Raw genomic sequence first — 16,893 nt, forward strand, 5'->3', positions numbered from 1 at the left:
AGAGTCAGTCCCACGTTAGCGGAGCTGCTCTCGCATGTGCTTCCTCTTGTTTATTATTACCGGAGAAGAGAACTGCTTGGTGTCAACCCGTGAAAAACACTCACCATTCCTTGTCCTTTGCTCCTCAACCAAATGAGTGGCACTTCCAAGGCAGTTGTCTCCAGCCGTTCCCAAAGTTCCCTTCCCGTTTTTTGTTTTTTGTTTTTTTCCCTAACAAAGGGTTCTGAACACCTGCTGTATGCCAGGCACGGAGGATAGAAAGATAAAGTTTGTTCCCCCGTACTCAAGTTCTCCCAACTCACAAGTGTTGGGGGAGAGGTGCGGCGAAGGAAACTTGTGCACAAATAGTTCTAGAATCAAGAGGGCGCTGTACATTCCTTGGTGTCTGTATAGGGACTAATGGTATGGAAGGTCTGAAGGTGAACCAGGCAGGGCTACTGGGCTAAGTTTGTTTGGTTATGCAGAGGAAACCTAGTCCCAAAGCCCCTCCCCCCACACACACACCCCCCCCTGCTTTGTGGCACCCCACTAGACTGCTTAGCTACTCCTGTCTCTTACAAATTAGGAGCCTCTGGGAAACTGAACTGACCAGAGAACTATTCTGTTTTGTGCTGAACAGGAGGCCTTTTCTCTAAAAGAGGAAGAATCGCTGAGTGATTTTAAGGGTCCTTTGAGTTGAAAAGGCTTGTGAGACTAGACATTTCTCTCAACAGCTTTATTTGTCCAGGACACATCATTTTTTATATCAGTAGACAAAGCAAACAAAAGCCACATTTGATGGCCTGTTGTCCATTTATATTTTCAGCAGATTTCACTCATATTTTCTGTAATCTCAGTAATCCCACATAATTGCTTGTGTTTTAAGGGATTCTGAGGTATGACACCAGCGCTGTCATTCCAGCTTAATGCTGATGTTGTTTTAATAGAGTTGTGCCCAGGGCGCACTCAGGTGATTTGGTTTCTCCCTTTCTTCCTGCCTTCCTACCTTCCCCCTGCACCCTCAGGGAGACTTAACTGATTGATATATCACTTCAAAAAAGAAAACACTGCAAATGGACATTTACTTGCTTTTTTTCTATTCTGAGGAACTTTGTAATTGGCCACCACCATGTGAAGCCTGCCCATGGGCCACATGCCCCAAACTACACAGATAACACCTTATTTTGACATTATACACAATCGATTTTTGTCTTATAACTTAGGAATTGTTGACTATGGAAACTGTCTGTGCCTTGGGATAAGGGATAAACTGTCTATGCCTTCTCCCAAGGCATAGACAGTCTTCAACTTATAATCAAGTATGTATACAGATTTAAAACAAAGCCCACATTTTATGATTACTCAAAAGCATTTTTTATTTTCATGAAAGAAAAGTGATTTTACCATGCATGTGCTCATATGAAACAGTCCTGCCTTCCGTGATTCTACTGTACATTTAGCTCCTGAAGGAATTAATAATTTTCCTAGATTTCTAGTCGACTAACATTAACATACAATTTTAGGTTTGAATTTCATTTGTGACACTTCTTATTTCCAATCCAGGGCGATTACTCAATACGCAGCGTGAATAATAGAAATGTCAGAATCTACTTAAGGCAGGAAAAAACCTCATTCTGATCCATACCCCTCATCACATCTATTCTAATAAATGCAAATATCACATAGTTCATAGGGGGGAAAAAAACTAAAGAAATGAACATTATGCTAATTTCTGGTTTGATGCTCAATCACTATTTGTAAATCAAAATACACATTAGCTAAGAATAAAGAATTGCAAAAAGGTTGATGCAAATAGATTTAAGGAAACAATAGATTTAAGGAAACACTAATGTTCTTATTTTTTTATATGTGCTTTTTTTAATGTGCTTTTTTTAAGTATGAGAGAATATAAATCTTAAACAGATTGTTGATCAGAAACATCTGGACATCTGAGAACTTGGGGGAAATTTGAGTGAAACTCAGGTTTGCCAAATTTGGATGTATGAAGGAAGGCTTTCTCCCTGTGAAACACTGACTGCCTTCTATTGGAATCTGCAGTATTGATACCTTTCAATGTTTTCTCTCACGTCATTAAACTAATAACTTGATATGGTGTCATTCGGCTCACTAATCAGGGTTCGGGTATCACTGCCCAGACTTTACAGTTTTTATTAGGAATAGTTCAGACCTGAACTCTGGATTTCCTATCTTTAAGGTATTGAATGATGTCCTTGGATGAACTTGACCATCTCCTTGGAGACTTGAATGTTGAGTTTCTTTGAACATCTGAGCCAATTCTCTCTCACTGGAGCAATGCTGAAATTCCAAGAGACTGCTAAGTGTGTGAGTGGATCAAGAACCATTTCCACATATCCAAAGGGCTTGATTGCGAGAAGATATGTGCTTCAGCAGAAGCTTGGCAGTGGAAGTTTTGGAACTGTCTATCTGGTTTCAGACAAGAAAGCCAAACAAGGAGAGGAACTGTAAGTAAAAATATTTCATACAAATCTTGAGTTGACGGCCCTGTATGTGGAGTTCTGAGCTGATTAAAAACATGGGGTACCATTCACTTTGCTTTTTGCATTAAAATGAGAATTTAGTAAGAAATAGGAAAGCTCCTTGAATGGTCTCTTCAGATAAGGGTCTTAAAGGCATTTCAGCAGGTGAGTAAAGTACCCAGATGACCTAGAGAAGGGAATGGGTAGATTTTGTGAAAAGAAGGTCTTTATGCATTCCAGAGTCTCAATTACAACATTGCTGCCACTTCACTTGATTGGCACTTCTTGAATGAGAGACTAAGAATTGTTTATAATGACTGCGTTTTTTAGAAATGTTATGAAATGCAAATGAATGGTAATTCACATTTGAGGTGAGGAGGGCGTACGAAGTATACTATTAATTTTCTTGGGCTTTTTTCTATGAACGAGATGTTCAAAGTCTGTCTTCATACAGTCCCCAAATTACATATTTAAACTGAACAGGGCCCTTCATCTCAGATGAACTTATGTTGGTGACCTGCCTTTCCTTTCATATCGATCAGACCACACCAACTTTTCTAAGTAGAGAACAACTCTTAATGCAGTTATACAAGAGATCACTTACAGTTAAGACTGAATCTTCATTTTTAGCTTTGTTTGAATTTTCTGTGGTGAAAAGTTCATGAGAACTGAAGTCAGGATAAGAAACTCATACTTCAGGAAGAAGAGAAAGAAGCAAGAATGAACCAAGAAACCAACCCTTAACTCTGGAAGAACAAATTTCCACTTAGCTTTGCAAGTGAGCAGGTCAAGAAGCAGGCCCTACTCTCAACTGTGAGGTTAAGGCTAGGCAGCTTCCTAATATGAACTTCAGTTTCATCATCCATGGAATGGGCATAAAACCTTATGGGTACCTTTTTTTTAAAAAAGATTTATTTATTTATGCATACAAGAACTGAGGTGTAGGCCAGAGGTGCAGTGGGTGAGAGGAGTCACCAGAGGCAGCGTGGGGAGCAGAACAGGCAGACCTACTGAAATACACTGCTGAGGGGAGCAGCAGGTGAGACAGCAGAGGTCTGCTGTGCCATGTGGGTCAGCTCCCTGGTTGGGGATTGAACTCATGCCACAGTGGCTGGGGATAGCTTGATAGCGCTGTGTCTTTAACCCCTGCGCCACCAGGGAGGCCCTCATAGGTACCTTTTGAGGGAATAAAGAAAATATGCCTTATATCCCAGATTATCCCTGGCTTCCTGTTCCTGAAGGAGTGGCTTGTGCAGGCCATGAGTCTGAACTGGCCTGTAGCACACTTGTTAAATAGCCCCATGTGAAAGCTCGGGCCACCTAATATACACTTTAAGACTTATTCAAAGAATCAGACAAAAAGGGAGTAGGTAGTAGCATTGCTTTTTCAATCAGGATAGTGCAAGCATCATTGTGCCACTTGGTGGCGCCTCGCTACCATTGACGTTTTGCATATTCCCTGAATGTTAATTACAATGGAAATACCACATACCTTTCCATTTTAATTCACTTTCTGCATTAGCCATGGGATGGGGAAAAAAGCCAGAGGAATTACACCTGACTAATATATGTTTGGAGAGAGTTTTCTTTTTGGCACAAATATCTACCATTGCTTTTTTAATTATCATAGTAGAATAGATTTTATTACATTCTGTGTCATGAAATTAATAAAACAATATTTGGAAATATTTCATAATGATAGAAACTCTGTCCTAATGGATGTGATAATATTAACTCATCCCTCAAAATCTAGTTTTATTCAAGTTCTAATTCTTTTTCATAATTTTATATTTTTGTTAAGCTGTGAAATATTTTTTAATGAGCTCATGGATTTTGACAAGCCAAGAAGTTTGGATCTTAGTATAGTATGTGTAATTTCTTCAAAAAGAGATGTTTAGGATCTCCCTGGTGGCACAAGGGCTTAAGACGCAGCACTATGAAACTCTCCACAACCTCTGCAACACGAGTTCAATCCCTCACTGGCCAGGGAGCAACCCACATGGCACAGCAGACCTCTCCTGACTCGCCTGCTGCTCCCCTCAGCAGTGTACTTTGGTCAATCTGCCTGTTCTGTTCCCTACTCTAACAGAGTCTCTGTGAATCCTCTCACCCACCACACCTCTGGCCTGTACCCCAGCTCTTGTATGCATAAATAAATAAATCTTTTTTTTTAAAAAAGAGATGTTTAGGAAATAGGTTTAACCTCAAACACTCAAATACATGATTAAACTTGTGCATGGCTACTTGTTCATTATAAAAAAAACAGTTAATCAAGGCCAAACTGCAGTGAATTGCAACATATACCACAGCAGCATAGACTGCTGGACTTTAGATTTGTGTATTTTATCACATTTAAGATACAGTGATATTATTATGTGGAGTTGATTTTCTGCTGTCACCTATTTCAGTCTGTCATCTACCAAGTACTTACTACAATTTAAGTATTAAACCTTTGCTACGAACCAAATACCAGGGAGGAATCTGAAACCATAGAAGGTAAGTCTTGGCCCACATGAGCTTCTGGTCTAAAAGAGAGACAGAAGTAACATACACAGAACTACTGGCAACAGCCCCCTGCTTAAACGTCTTATGGCATGCATTGCACAGAAAACACGGATGGGCATTGCAGGAAAATGATCCATGATCCTGCCACCTAACTTCTGCTTTTTCTTGTCTGCATTAACAAATACTTACTCTTTTAAGGAAACTTACAGTTGCCTCAGATATGGAGGATGAAGAATGAGGGAGAGTTGCTTTTCACGGAACACTTTTTTTGTACATTTGCCATTTTGTACCCAGGCAAGATTAAAAACAAGACCCCAGCAACATAAAGAACTCCACATACTGGTCGCCTTTGCCAATCACCTGCTCTTCACAAAGCCTGAGTCCAATACAGTGGCTCCCGACCTTGACTCAGCAGTGCAATCACAGTATTTCAAAATACACATGCTGGAGTCCTTCCCCAGTGTGTTCCGTTTTAATTGGGTCATCCTCCAGGCATCTGGATTTTTGAGACATTTCACATGCGTCAAACGTGCAGCCAGACTTTGAGAGAAAGACACTAACTGTATCATCATAAAAATAAGTAACTACAGGGCCTCCCCCTGTAGGTTGAGCGCAGCGCTGTGAAGCTGTCCGCAGCCTCTGCAGCGTGGGTTCAATTCCCAGCCCGCCAGGGAGGGTCCCACATGGCGCGGCAGACCTCTCCAGTCTCGCCCGCTGCTCCCCTCAGCAGAGCTTTCGGTCTGTCTGCCTGTTCTGTTCCCCGCTCTGTCTGTGGTGAATCCTCTCACCCACCCGCGCCTCTGGCCTGTGCCCCAGCTATTGTGTAAATAAAAAATAAATCTTTAATAAATAAATAAATAACTACAAACTGGTATAGCTGTTGTGAAAGAAGAGTCGGGGTGGCTGTGGGTACAGCTGACCTACCTACGCTGGCAGGGTGGGGCTGGCGAGCTCTGGCTTCCCTGACAAGCTGCTAATTCAGTGGACACCCAAGAGTGGCTAAGAACTAGCCAGTGGTCTTAGAATTGCCTGGAGGGCTTGATAAACACCAGTTGCTGGGCTCTACTCCCCAAGCTTCTGATTCAGTAAGTCTGAGCATCTGTGTCCCCACTTCTGCTTGCTGCTGGCCTGAGGACACCGAACTAGGCACAAGGAGGGAAGGAGGCTTCATTTGGTGCCAAAGGCCCGAAGATAGAAGGAGGTTCTGTGCTTATGTGATTTTGCACTTTTTTTTTTTTTTTGGAAGTACAAAAACATAAGTATTTTCCTGTGTTTTCAAATACTCTTAAAAGCACTTTAAAAACCTGTGTTAATGGTCTACTCTGTGACTTTAATATCATTTATCCTGGCTCCCTCTTATCGGATATGTGTGTCCTAGTACCCGCTTTGAAGTCAAAGTAGGAAACTGTTAATTGTACCACTTAGCATCTGCAGAGATGTGACTGCTTCAGTATGTTCTCTGTTAATGGTATAACCCTGAAAAGCTATAGAAGAACCTTGGTTTACCCACGTCAGTCACTGAGAGGTGATGGGCACTCGGTGGCACCTCACTGAAGCCTCTTTGGACCAGTTGTGAGTTATGGCCACATTTTCTGAGAGGCTCAGTTGTAATTAGGAAAGAATGACTTCATCCATTTTCACGTTTATTTCTGACACATTGAGAAATGGAGAAATTGGTTTTCATATTGTGAGGAATGAACCGAAAAGCCTCCCTTTCTCTGTGTAAGTTTTCACTATTTATAAAAAAGGACATTATTTCCTCTTACAGAATTAATAAGTGGAGCACAGTAGCCTGACAGTGTCAAAAATAATTAAAAATGAGTAATAGTTCTTCCAAGAATGCATAGATTTTAGAATATTTGAGGCAAGCTCTTGGTGGCAGAGCGTGACAGTAATTTCTGCTTTTTAATAGCTGGAGGCCTTCATGTAGCTAGTGTTTATATTTTGTACCTGCTAACACCTAGCTGTAGATTTTCTGTCTGATTTAACTCATCATTCTAACATGCCCTTACTTTCAGTTTGGAGTCAGTATAAACGAAGCATTAGTAGATTTAGTGAGTCCAGCTTTGAGCCCATTTGCTGTACTCTTATTAAAGCTATTATTTCTATTTTATGACCAGGAGCTCTCTCCAGTGGGTTCCGTGAAGGGAGAATCGGGTTATTGAGTGGGCTGAGTTAATTTAATAGGATTCATGGTTTACACAGTGGAGAGTTATGAAAGCAATTTGGGACAAACGAATGATTTTTCCCTGCCAGAAAACACAGCTTTCTTCAGTTTTTCATGGTCAGGTCTTTTTCCTTTAAAATCTTCCGTTTACAATCTTCAATTGCAATGTGAAAGCATATTGAGATAGTATGTTTGGAGGATCTTGTGCTGGGATTCCTTTAGGTAAATCTGGAAAGGGTGAATTTGCCCTTGGACTTCACTTAGGATTTTGTCATTCATGGCCTGCCATAAAGTCAAGGCTCTGAGCTTTGGCCGGATTAAAACTAGAAGGTTTGGGAGATCGAAGGGGGAAAGGGAAAAGGCTCCTTATCTCTGTCATGGTAATGAAGTCGATATTCTGGGGTAAATGATTTACATTTTCCCGAGGCTGCTTTGCTGCATATATTAGTATAAAAGAACCCATGAGCTTTTTATCTGGTTTTTCATATTTACAGATGAGAGATGACTAATAAATAAAATATTTTAGGATGAGTAGGATGCGGGGAAATCCTCGGTCTCATTTTGGCTTGGGCAGGAGGCCAAAAAGAAAAAGCCTGCTTTGAAAACTAAATCACCAAGAAGCATTTAGAAAGAAGACAATAGCATACACAAAATCTTTTTTTTTAAAAAGCCCTTTAAAAGAAAAGACTTTCTTATATATTTTCTTTTCTTATATCTCAAAGGCTTGAGAGAAAATGAGAAGTGATTTATATTTAAAATGCCACACATAGATGATTGACAGGAAAAGAGTATAGACCTATTACTAGATTTTTCAGACTGGCTGTTTAAATTCTTATCACATTCTTTATTCTTCCAATGTATTGTTTTGGTGGATTTGTGAATAGGGTGGCTAATAGTTTTGCTAACACTGAATAATAACCCCAGGAACTAAGGAATACTATTCTTTTTTTTTTTTAAGATTTATTTATTTATTTATACAAGCACTGGGTACAGTCAGAAGTACGGCGGGGGGGGGGGGGGGGGAAGAATTCACCAGAGCCAGAACAGGGAACAGAACAGGCAGACTGATGAAATACACTGCTGAGGGAAGCAGCGGGCGAGACAGGAGAGGTCTGCGGGGATCGAACCAGCACTGCAGAGGCTACAGGCAGCTTCACAGCCCAGCGCTCAACCGCTGCGCCACCAGGGAGGCCCAGGAATACTATTCTTAATTTAAATGTATGGGATAGGGGGAATATCTAAACTATTTTAGTAAATGGTAACTTAGAAATGTAATAGAATATGCTAGTCCCTTTACATTGTCATTACTGAATGCACCAAAATTTCAAAAAGCAAGATTTGTGAGTTAAGCTTATTATTTTAAATGTTAATCTCATTTATTCATTAAATAAAGCACTTTCAGGGTGAGTGCATATTATGTGAGAACACAACTTCATGGATATAATATAATTCATGTTTAACCCCCACCCCCCAAAAGGACTTTTTTTTGGTGAGATGTATTTGATCAAAGACTGAGCTAACTTTTAGTAGATTCCAGAGGAAACTCAATAACCAAATCCCAAGTTTTTAGTGGTTGAGTAGGAATAATTCTGGACTAACTTTAATTTTCTGACCTCAGATGTAGTCTGTAAATTGCCCTTCTTGTTCTTGGTTATTTAAGCAATGCTCTTGGGAGACTTGTTCCTCCAACCACTTTTCCTCCAAGCAGCCCAGCACTCTGCCTGGCATACAACTGCACACACCCCTCACTCCAACAGCCTCAGCTGATGGAATCCTTTTCTTTCTGGTAATGGTATGCTTCCTTTTTAGACATGGGTGTTGACCTAGAAGCAGATACGGGCAATTGTGGCCACCACCCAACTTTATACCCAATTTGAACTGAAATTTGAGTTGTGCTAGCATCCACCTCTAAGAAACTTGGATTGAGATATGTTGATAACTCAAACATCAGAGAAATAAGAAGATGAAAGACTTTCAGGATGAAATTAGTTTCTGGTTCATTTTACTATTCTTGACACAAATTTCCTGGGAAAAATTTCAGTTTTAGTTGTCATGACTTCTATGTCTAAAAAGTGAGCTTAGAGTGATATCTATGACTTAAAAGTCAACAAGGGGGAAAAACAACCTTTATGTTATTGTTAGTTTCTTGGTCAGTTAGTCCTTTAGCTTTGGAATTAATGATTTGTAAATTTGTTATTTATATGGGATCTTTGGAACTAATGATTTGTAAATTTGTTTTTTACATGGGAAATAGACATTGTTGACACCAAAGAGTTCTAAAAGTAGTTTGTATACTACACTATGTATTATAGAAATAATTTCATGTAGTATTAAAAATAAGCAGTTAACATTATGTGACCTTCATTGCTTTAAAATGCTGTGAAACTGAATTTCTGTTCCAGAGGCTCATAAGAACATAGTCACCTACTTTTATAACTTTAACCCTGTTATACCCGATACTCATATGAATGAATGAACAATTATAAAATGTTTGAGATGTTATAGAATAAATTTAGTAGTGTAGCATGTAGTATGTTATAGAATAAATTTAGTAGTGTTGTTATTTAGTGATTATGTGAAAAACCCACCCAAAATATAGTTGCGGTTGATGGTTGATGATAGACACACTGATTATCTTAATTGATGATGTCATGGGCATATACATATGTCCTTTATGTGTCAATTATTCTTAATAAATGTGTTTAGAAAATACAAACACTGGACGGCGATGAAGGAAAACTTCTAAGATGTTAAACCGGCTGGTCTTACGGTAGCTAGTGATACTCACCGTGAAGTTTGATCGTTTAAACAGAATGTTGCTTTTTAATCTTTGGATTCAGACTAATCAATCTTTACTGTTTTGAGTTCAGAGAAAAATGATAAGCTTTGGGCTTTGTTTTTCATAACCCCTTATGAGGAAGGAAGGTTAAAGGCTAAAGTTGATATTCTTGTCGCCGGTCGTAGAGTTCTCAATTTCTGAGAGTGAAAAGTCACTCCTGAAGCTTCGGTTAGAATGTGTTTCAGTGTCAGTTTTTCCAGCATTTTAATTAGAGTGTGAATGATGTTTCCACTTTCCTGTTTGTTTGAATTTGGAGAAACCCTTTAAAGCCTAATCAGTGGCCTATCCCTGCCTTCCCTCAGAGGAGATTTGGGGAAGATTTGTGGCCCAGCAGTTCTTCTCCTGTCTTCTTTCTCACCTTCTGCCTCTCCCTCCACCAGTGCAGCCCTATTGTAGGATTCCGAGCAAGATCGGCCCGTTCACTTTTCACATGATTAGATTTGTTATTTGTTCATCAACTGCTTTTAACTCACGTGCTCTTTAAAAAAAAAAAAGTTTCAGTGTAATGATTATTGAGCTCTAATGAGTAGTGTTCTATGGAGAATTGTTTTGGAAATAAAAATTACAAGATGGATCAATGACAACTGTGGTTCTCAAGGAGTTGACCATCACTTAGGAAGGGAAGCATTTGGATATTGGATATAGAAGGGACTTGAAATTCAGTTGTCTTACTGTCTTCAAAAAAGCTGAGTTTTGAGCTCATACCATAAGTTATATTCAAAAGATTTTGAAAACTGAGAATAGTAGATAATTTCCTCCAGGTAAAATACTTTGATGTTATTTTGCTCGTTTTGCATAATCATAAAAACTCTGTGTGGATAGGCCTCTGTGTATTCACAGACACACACACATACAGACTACATGTATATATGCACACCCACATAGGTGTGTCTACATGCATGCACAAGTGCGTGTGTGTATGTGTGCGTATTCTTGATTTGAGTTTTTCAGGTCAACACGAGCTCAGCGGCAGGGATGCTCAGCTCATGCAGATGTCCTGGTCTGATGGATGAAGAGGTCAGGGTTCAGTGTCTCATGAGCATCTAGGGCAGGCACTGGCATACCCTGGGGGGAATTCTATTGTACTTTATGAGAATTCAAAAGGCATTAACGTGGCCCCTCGTTGCAAAGCCCACGCTGAGAGGGACTTACTCCCTGGGCCTCTGCAGCGTGGGGTAATTGTGGGGCGGCCCCTCAGCAGCTGCCTCCGGCCCGCATTATGCCATTAGCCAGATTCACTCCAGGATTCCTTGGAAACCGTGTGCCTCCCTGAATTATTTATTACCCAGTGATCAATTATTCATAACTCATTATTACAACTGAAATAAATCCTAAAGGTAGAATCATTTTGCCACTTATGAATATCCAACAGATCGTCAGGAGGTGGCAGGGGAGTTTTAAGTCCTTGGGTGCCCACTGCCTGTTTCTCTGAAGGGATTCCAAAGTGAACAGCCCTCTGAGAAAGAATCAGAATCGATGAAAGCAGGAACAAACAGCCTCCCGTTGGTCATGCTGCATTGGTTCATCTATTCACACTGTCTGTCTTTTTAATTCTGGCCTATTTACGCCTAGAAAGAAAACTTCAGTTTGAGATCATTTAGGAGACATTTATAGCACCGTTGGCTCATTAAGCCATTCTTAGGAGTTACACAGAGTACAAAACTTGTCCTTAGAATATCTTTTCTGGGATAGGATGTCGTACCTATAGTACATTTTCTAGGTACATTAGTCATGTTGCGTGTGCTTGTCCCATCTGAGTTGTATTTGATTCATTTATTGGCCCACATCTCTCATAGAAAGAGATGCCATGTTTGTCATGTAGATAAAAAGCATTTAAATAAAAGTACTGTGAAAGTGTAACTAAAAGAAGCCTGATTCCTTTTTCAATTCAGGAACTGTAGTGAGAAATTACTTGGTTTAAGCCAGACTGGTTAATTTTTTTTAATATAATCTCCAAGCTTTTTAAGATCTCTGGAGAGTAGTCAGAGTGTTGGGCACAACGTGGGCTGTGCAGCTCAGGTTTCCCTTTGGGGGTTGGCTGTCCCCGGCCACCCTGGGCAAGGATGGGGTGTCGCGCTGTGCAGCTTCTCATCCCAGTTTCTTGTTCTACAACGTGGCGCTTTCTAGGTAGTCATTTCCAAAAGTAAGTCAGTACCCATTTTGAGCGGAAGAGTTGTAACTCACGGAGGTTACCACTGCCACGTTTAAAAAGCCCTCACCTGTAGATTAAATAAAACCCCAAACTGTTGAGCAAGCATTTTTTTAAAGGTTTATTTATTTATGCATACAAGAGCTGGGGTACAGGCCAGAGGTGCACGGCGTGAGAGGATTCACCAGAGACAGAGCGGGGAACAGAACAGGCAGATTGACTGAAATACACTGCTGAGGGGAGCAGTGGGCGAGACAGGAAAGGTCTGCTGTGCCATGTGGGTTGCTCCCTGGCCGGCAGGGGATCGAACTTGTGCTGAGTATGAGTCAGGCTTGTGGCCTTGAGAGCGGTTATCAGTTATTCCCTAAAACGTTTAGTCTACATTGTGGCTTTATTTTAACATTAGTTTAGACCTTTTCCACTTCATTATCAGGTTTTCTCAGGGTTAATGTCGATTCCCCAAGAGGAATAAAGGCTAAATACTGAAGCAAGTTTGAATTGGCCTAAACCACTGGACTGTATACACAGGGTTTATGTTTACTTTGTGAGAATATTTGGGTAATTAAAAAAAAACCAAAACCTCAGGGCAAATATGACTGTCATGGAGCAGAGTGAAAAGTTTTGTATGATTTTTAAAGTTTTTTTTAAAGATTTATTTAATTTATGCATACAAGAGCTAGGGGTGTAGGGCCAGAGGGGTGTGTGCACGCACGTGTGTGTGTGTGTGTGTGTGTGTGTGATGATTCACCAGCGACACAGTGGGGAGCAGAACAGGTGGACTGAAATACACTGCTGAGGGGAGCAGTGAGCCAGACAGGAGAGGTCTGCTGCTCCATGTGGGTCAGCTTCCTGGCCAGGGATTGAACTGGTGCTGCAGGGGCTAGTGATGGCTTCATAGTGCTGAGCCTTAACCCCTTGTGCCACCTGGGAGGCCTTGATTTTTGAATTTTTATTTTAATTTTGATAGGTGATATATTCATGTGGCTTAAAAATATATTCATGTATCTTATCCAAAGTGTCTGCTCAATCTTGTTCCCTTTTCCTGAATTCTCATCCTCTTCTTCCAAAGGTAACACCTGTTGGCTGTGGCTCCTGCCAGAATTGCTTCATGCATATTTAGGCAATTCTGGAATAAAGATTTCTTATTTTTGCCACCCTTCCCATAAAACCTGGCATATTGCCCACTTCTGTTTCTTGCTTTTCTTCATTTGCCCAGATATCTTGGAGATCTTTCCAACTTGGAAAGATCTTTTAACAGTCATTCAGTGTCTTCCACTTTTGGCTACAGCATGTCTAGCCATTTCCTGTCAATGTAGTGTACATTGGGTTGTTTTTAATCTTTTGTTATTCCAATCACTACTACGGTGAATAATCCTGAACATTTGTGATTTCACAAACTTGCTGCTATTTCTTGTGTGAGTTTAAAAAGTAAAGCCTGAGGTTTCGGGGACGTTACCTGCTCTTGGCAGTACCGTTCTGAGGGTGTGAGTTCATCCTTCTTTGCTGCTAGTGGTATTTTGTGGGAAAAGTAGGAGAAGCAATCCTATAAACTTGTTATTGAGGCCTCATGGTGGAATGACGTTTCACTTTCTGAAATAACTTTGCAGTGAAAGGAGAGTGACAACAATGTCAGTTTGCCATGCTGTGTTTGCTGGAGGGGATGTAAGAAAACCTGGGTAAATCTGGTAGCAAATTATTTATAAGCAAAAATCATGTTGTAAAGTTGTCTAGTTGGTTTGCAGGTTTTTGATACAATGAAACAGCTTTGAGTTTTTAGAACAGTTTTTAGAACTCAGTACCTTAAACCCTAACTCGCACCAAAGGCTATCAAATATTAATAGGCATAGTACATAAAGGGAAAGTTCCATGATTAAACACTGGGTTCCACAAAGAGAAACCAGTTTTTGCTGAGGGTCTCTGGGATAAATTATGACTCTCCAAGAGCTTTTCCCAAAGTTCACCACTGAACTCTTTTTTTTTTTTTTCCAGGCCATTCTGGTTAGCTCTAATCTACTGGGGGGTCAACTCGGGAAATAGTACCCATGTCAGATGCCATGTTGAAATTAGTCATAAGTAGATGTTCACATTTACAAAAGATTCAGTAAGGGGGAGAGAAAGGAAAGTCACTATTTTAAACCTGACCATCATGAACAGCAGATGGTGGTCATGTAATATGCAGGCCAACTACTCGGACATGGCAGTAATTCCAACGACAGTATTGTCACGGTCCATACTGTCATCTTAACTTAATTCGAGTCTACCAGTATTCTAATTTCACTGGCTAAGTAAATAAAAGGCTAAAAATAGGTCATTAATACACTTTTAACTTCTTCCTAGGAAAGCACAAGTTGGCTAAGGAATAAATTTGGAGAAATCTTTTTCTGTCTTCACATTCCATTTAACTGGCGTGCAATAGGTCTGGTTTTTCTTGCTGTCTATCCATTAGGTAGATGTTCACTAGTTTAAGTGTACACAAAGGGGGATGCTGTCTCTCACTTGGAAGAAAAAGCCATCATGTAACCACATTCAACTCTCTCTTGTGCATGAAAACTGGCAAAGAGCAGTTTTAGGCTGCCAGACACAGAACAGCCACAGCCATTATCCTCCAGGAGCTGACATTTGGGCTGAAAAGAGGATGTGAATGCAAATCTGTCTCTATTAGGAGGGCCAATGGGGTGAGCGAGATCAGGGTCTTTTAGAGCTGAGATGCCCGGGCCACTTCCAGTCTTTCCAGGTCTGTTAAAGGTAAGACTGTATAAAGCAAAAATCGGGTTATGTCTTTAATGTTTGTATTTAGCAACAAAACAGGTGATACACAAAAATGCAATGCCATGGGATTATACTACTTACATGATAATTATAGGATTATTGAACATTTTCATTCTTGATGTATTACGCTTGGGGTGGCCCAGTCATGGGAAGTACATTTCAAGTTGTGTGGTAAACACCTTTCAGAGCTGTCAGTGTGTCTGAGACAGAGCTTGGCTTTGAGATCTTACCAAGGTTCGGCTTTGTATGTGTTCTTGGAAAATTGTCTATTCAGGCGTTCTGTCCATTTTTCAATTGGATTTTGTTGTTATTGAGTTGTACAAGCTCTTTATATGTCTTTCTTTTCTTTTTTAAAAATTAATTAATTTATTTATACAAGTACTGGGTATAGTCAGAAGCACGGGAGGGTGAGAGAATTCACCAGAGCCAGAGCAGGGAGCAGAGCAGGCAGAAGGACTGACAGAACAGGCAGACTGACAAAGTACGCTGTTGAGGGGAGCAGTGGGTGGCAGGAGAGGTCTGCGTGCCATGCGGGAACCTCGTCCGCAGCTGGGGATCAAACCGGCGCTGTAGAGGCTGTGGGCAGCATCGCAGCCCAGCGCTCAGCCGCTGCACCACTGGGGAGGCCCCCTTTATATGTTTTTCAATATTAACACCTTCCTGGATATATGATTTGTGAATAAGTTCTCAAATATTCAGTGACTATTCAGCAGGTTTGCTTTTCATTTTATTGATGGTTTCCTTCACTGCACAGAAGGCTTTTAGTTTGATGTCATTCTCTTGGCTTATTTTGCTTGTGTTTCTCTTGCTGTTGGAGTCGGGTTCAAGAAAACATCAGTAAGACGAAGGAGCTTACTGCCTGTATTTTTTTTCTAGGAGTTTTATGATTTCAGTCCTTACCTTCAAATCTTGAATCCATTTTGAGTTTATGTTTACACAGGGTATAAAATAATGGTCCAGGTTTGTTCTGTGGCATGTGGCTGCTAGTTTTCCCCCATGATATAGTCCTGCTTCCTTGTCATCTGGGCACCCAGTGTCTGCCTTGAGAGAAGATAGCAAAGGGGTTCAGAGCAGTGCCTTCTCCATCTTGAAAGATGCAGTCATGGGGGATGGGGGCAGGCACCCCCTTCTGGCCCGTGGCCCCCAGTTGCAGGGAAAGCAATACCCACTCTGGGTCAGGGCTGTGTAGACACTGAAGAATCCTCCATTCAGGCGCAGAGCAGAAGGCTGCGGGTGGAGTATCTGGATGTTGCTTCTCCGTTGTGTCTGATGGAACAAACCCCGCTGACTCAGCTCCATCACTTGATATCGCAAAGCCACTGTCACAGTTCCCTTGTATGACCTACACTATCGGACAGACAGGAAAGGAAAATCACCCCAGCCTGAGATCCTAAGACCCTCACATCCTACCTGCTCCTCATAGAGTCATCTGTGCAGGCGATAGGGTTGCCCCTAGCTACAGCCGAGGTTGCTGAGGAGAGGTCAGAGCCGAATCTAAGCAGTGCTGGGGAACGGAGAACTTCCATAAGATTTCCTGCCTCTCCGTTGAGGGTTTAACCACTAAATTTTGAAAATAAAATCTGTAATTGATAGAGGATTTGATTTTCTTTCGTCTTAATTTTCTTTTCTTTTTTTTTTAAAGATTTATTTATTTATACAAGCACTGGGTACAGTCAGAAGCGCGGGAGGGTGAGAGAATTCACCAGAGCCAGAGCGGGGAACAGAACAGGCAGACTGACAAAGAAATACACTGCTGAGGGGAGCAACAGGCGCGACAGGAGAGGTCTGTCGCGCCATGTGGGACCCTCGCCAGTGGCCGGGGATCGAACTGGCGCTGTAGAGGCTGCGGGCAGCCTTGCAGCCCAGAGTTCAACTGCTGCGCCACCAGGGGAGGCCCTGTATTAATTTTCTTAATTTCAATCAGGTAGAAAACTGATTAAAGTTTCTGAAATTGTGGGATGCATAAAGTAAAATTCCATAAAACTAA

At 41.0% G+C, this 16,893-nt stretch overlaps 1 protein-coding gene across 1 annotated transcript in view; it reads left to right on the forward strand.

Moving 5' to 3' along the window:
• Positions 1-2,292: 2,292 nt before the first annotated feature.
• The window catches only part of NEK11 (NIMA related kinase 11), a gene marked incomplete at both ends in the record, with an annotated part of 143,220 nt that continues 128,619 nt past the window's right edge, over positions 2,293-16,893 (forward strand). Inside the window, 1 exon segment of the mRNA XM_084247818.1 lies at positions 2,293-2,462. Within this exon segment, the coding sequence (XP_084103944.1) occupies positions 2,293-2,462 (170 nt within the window).

The sequence above is a fragment of the Talpa europaea genome (genome assembly GCF_964194135.1).
Source record: "Talpa europaea genome assembly, chromosome: 11".
Lineage (NCBI taxonomy): Eukaryota > Metazoa > Chordata > Mammalia > Eulipotyphla > Talpidae > Talpa > Talpa europaea.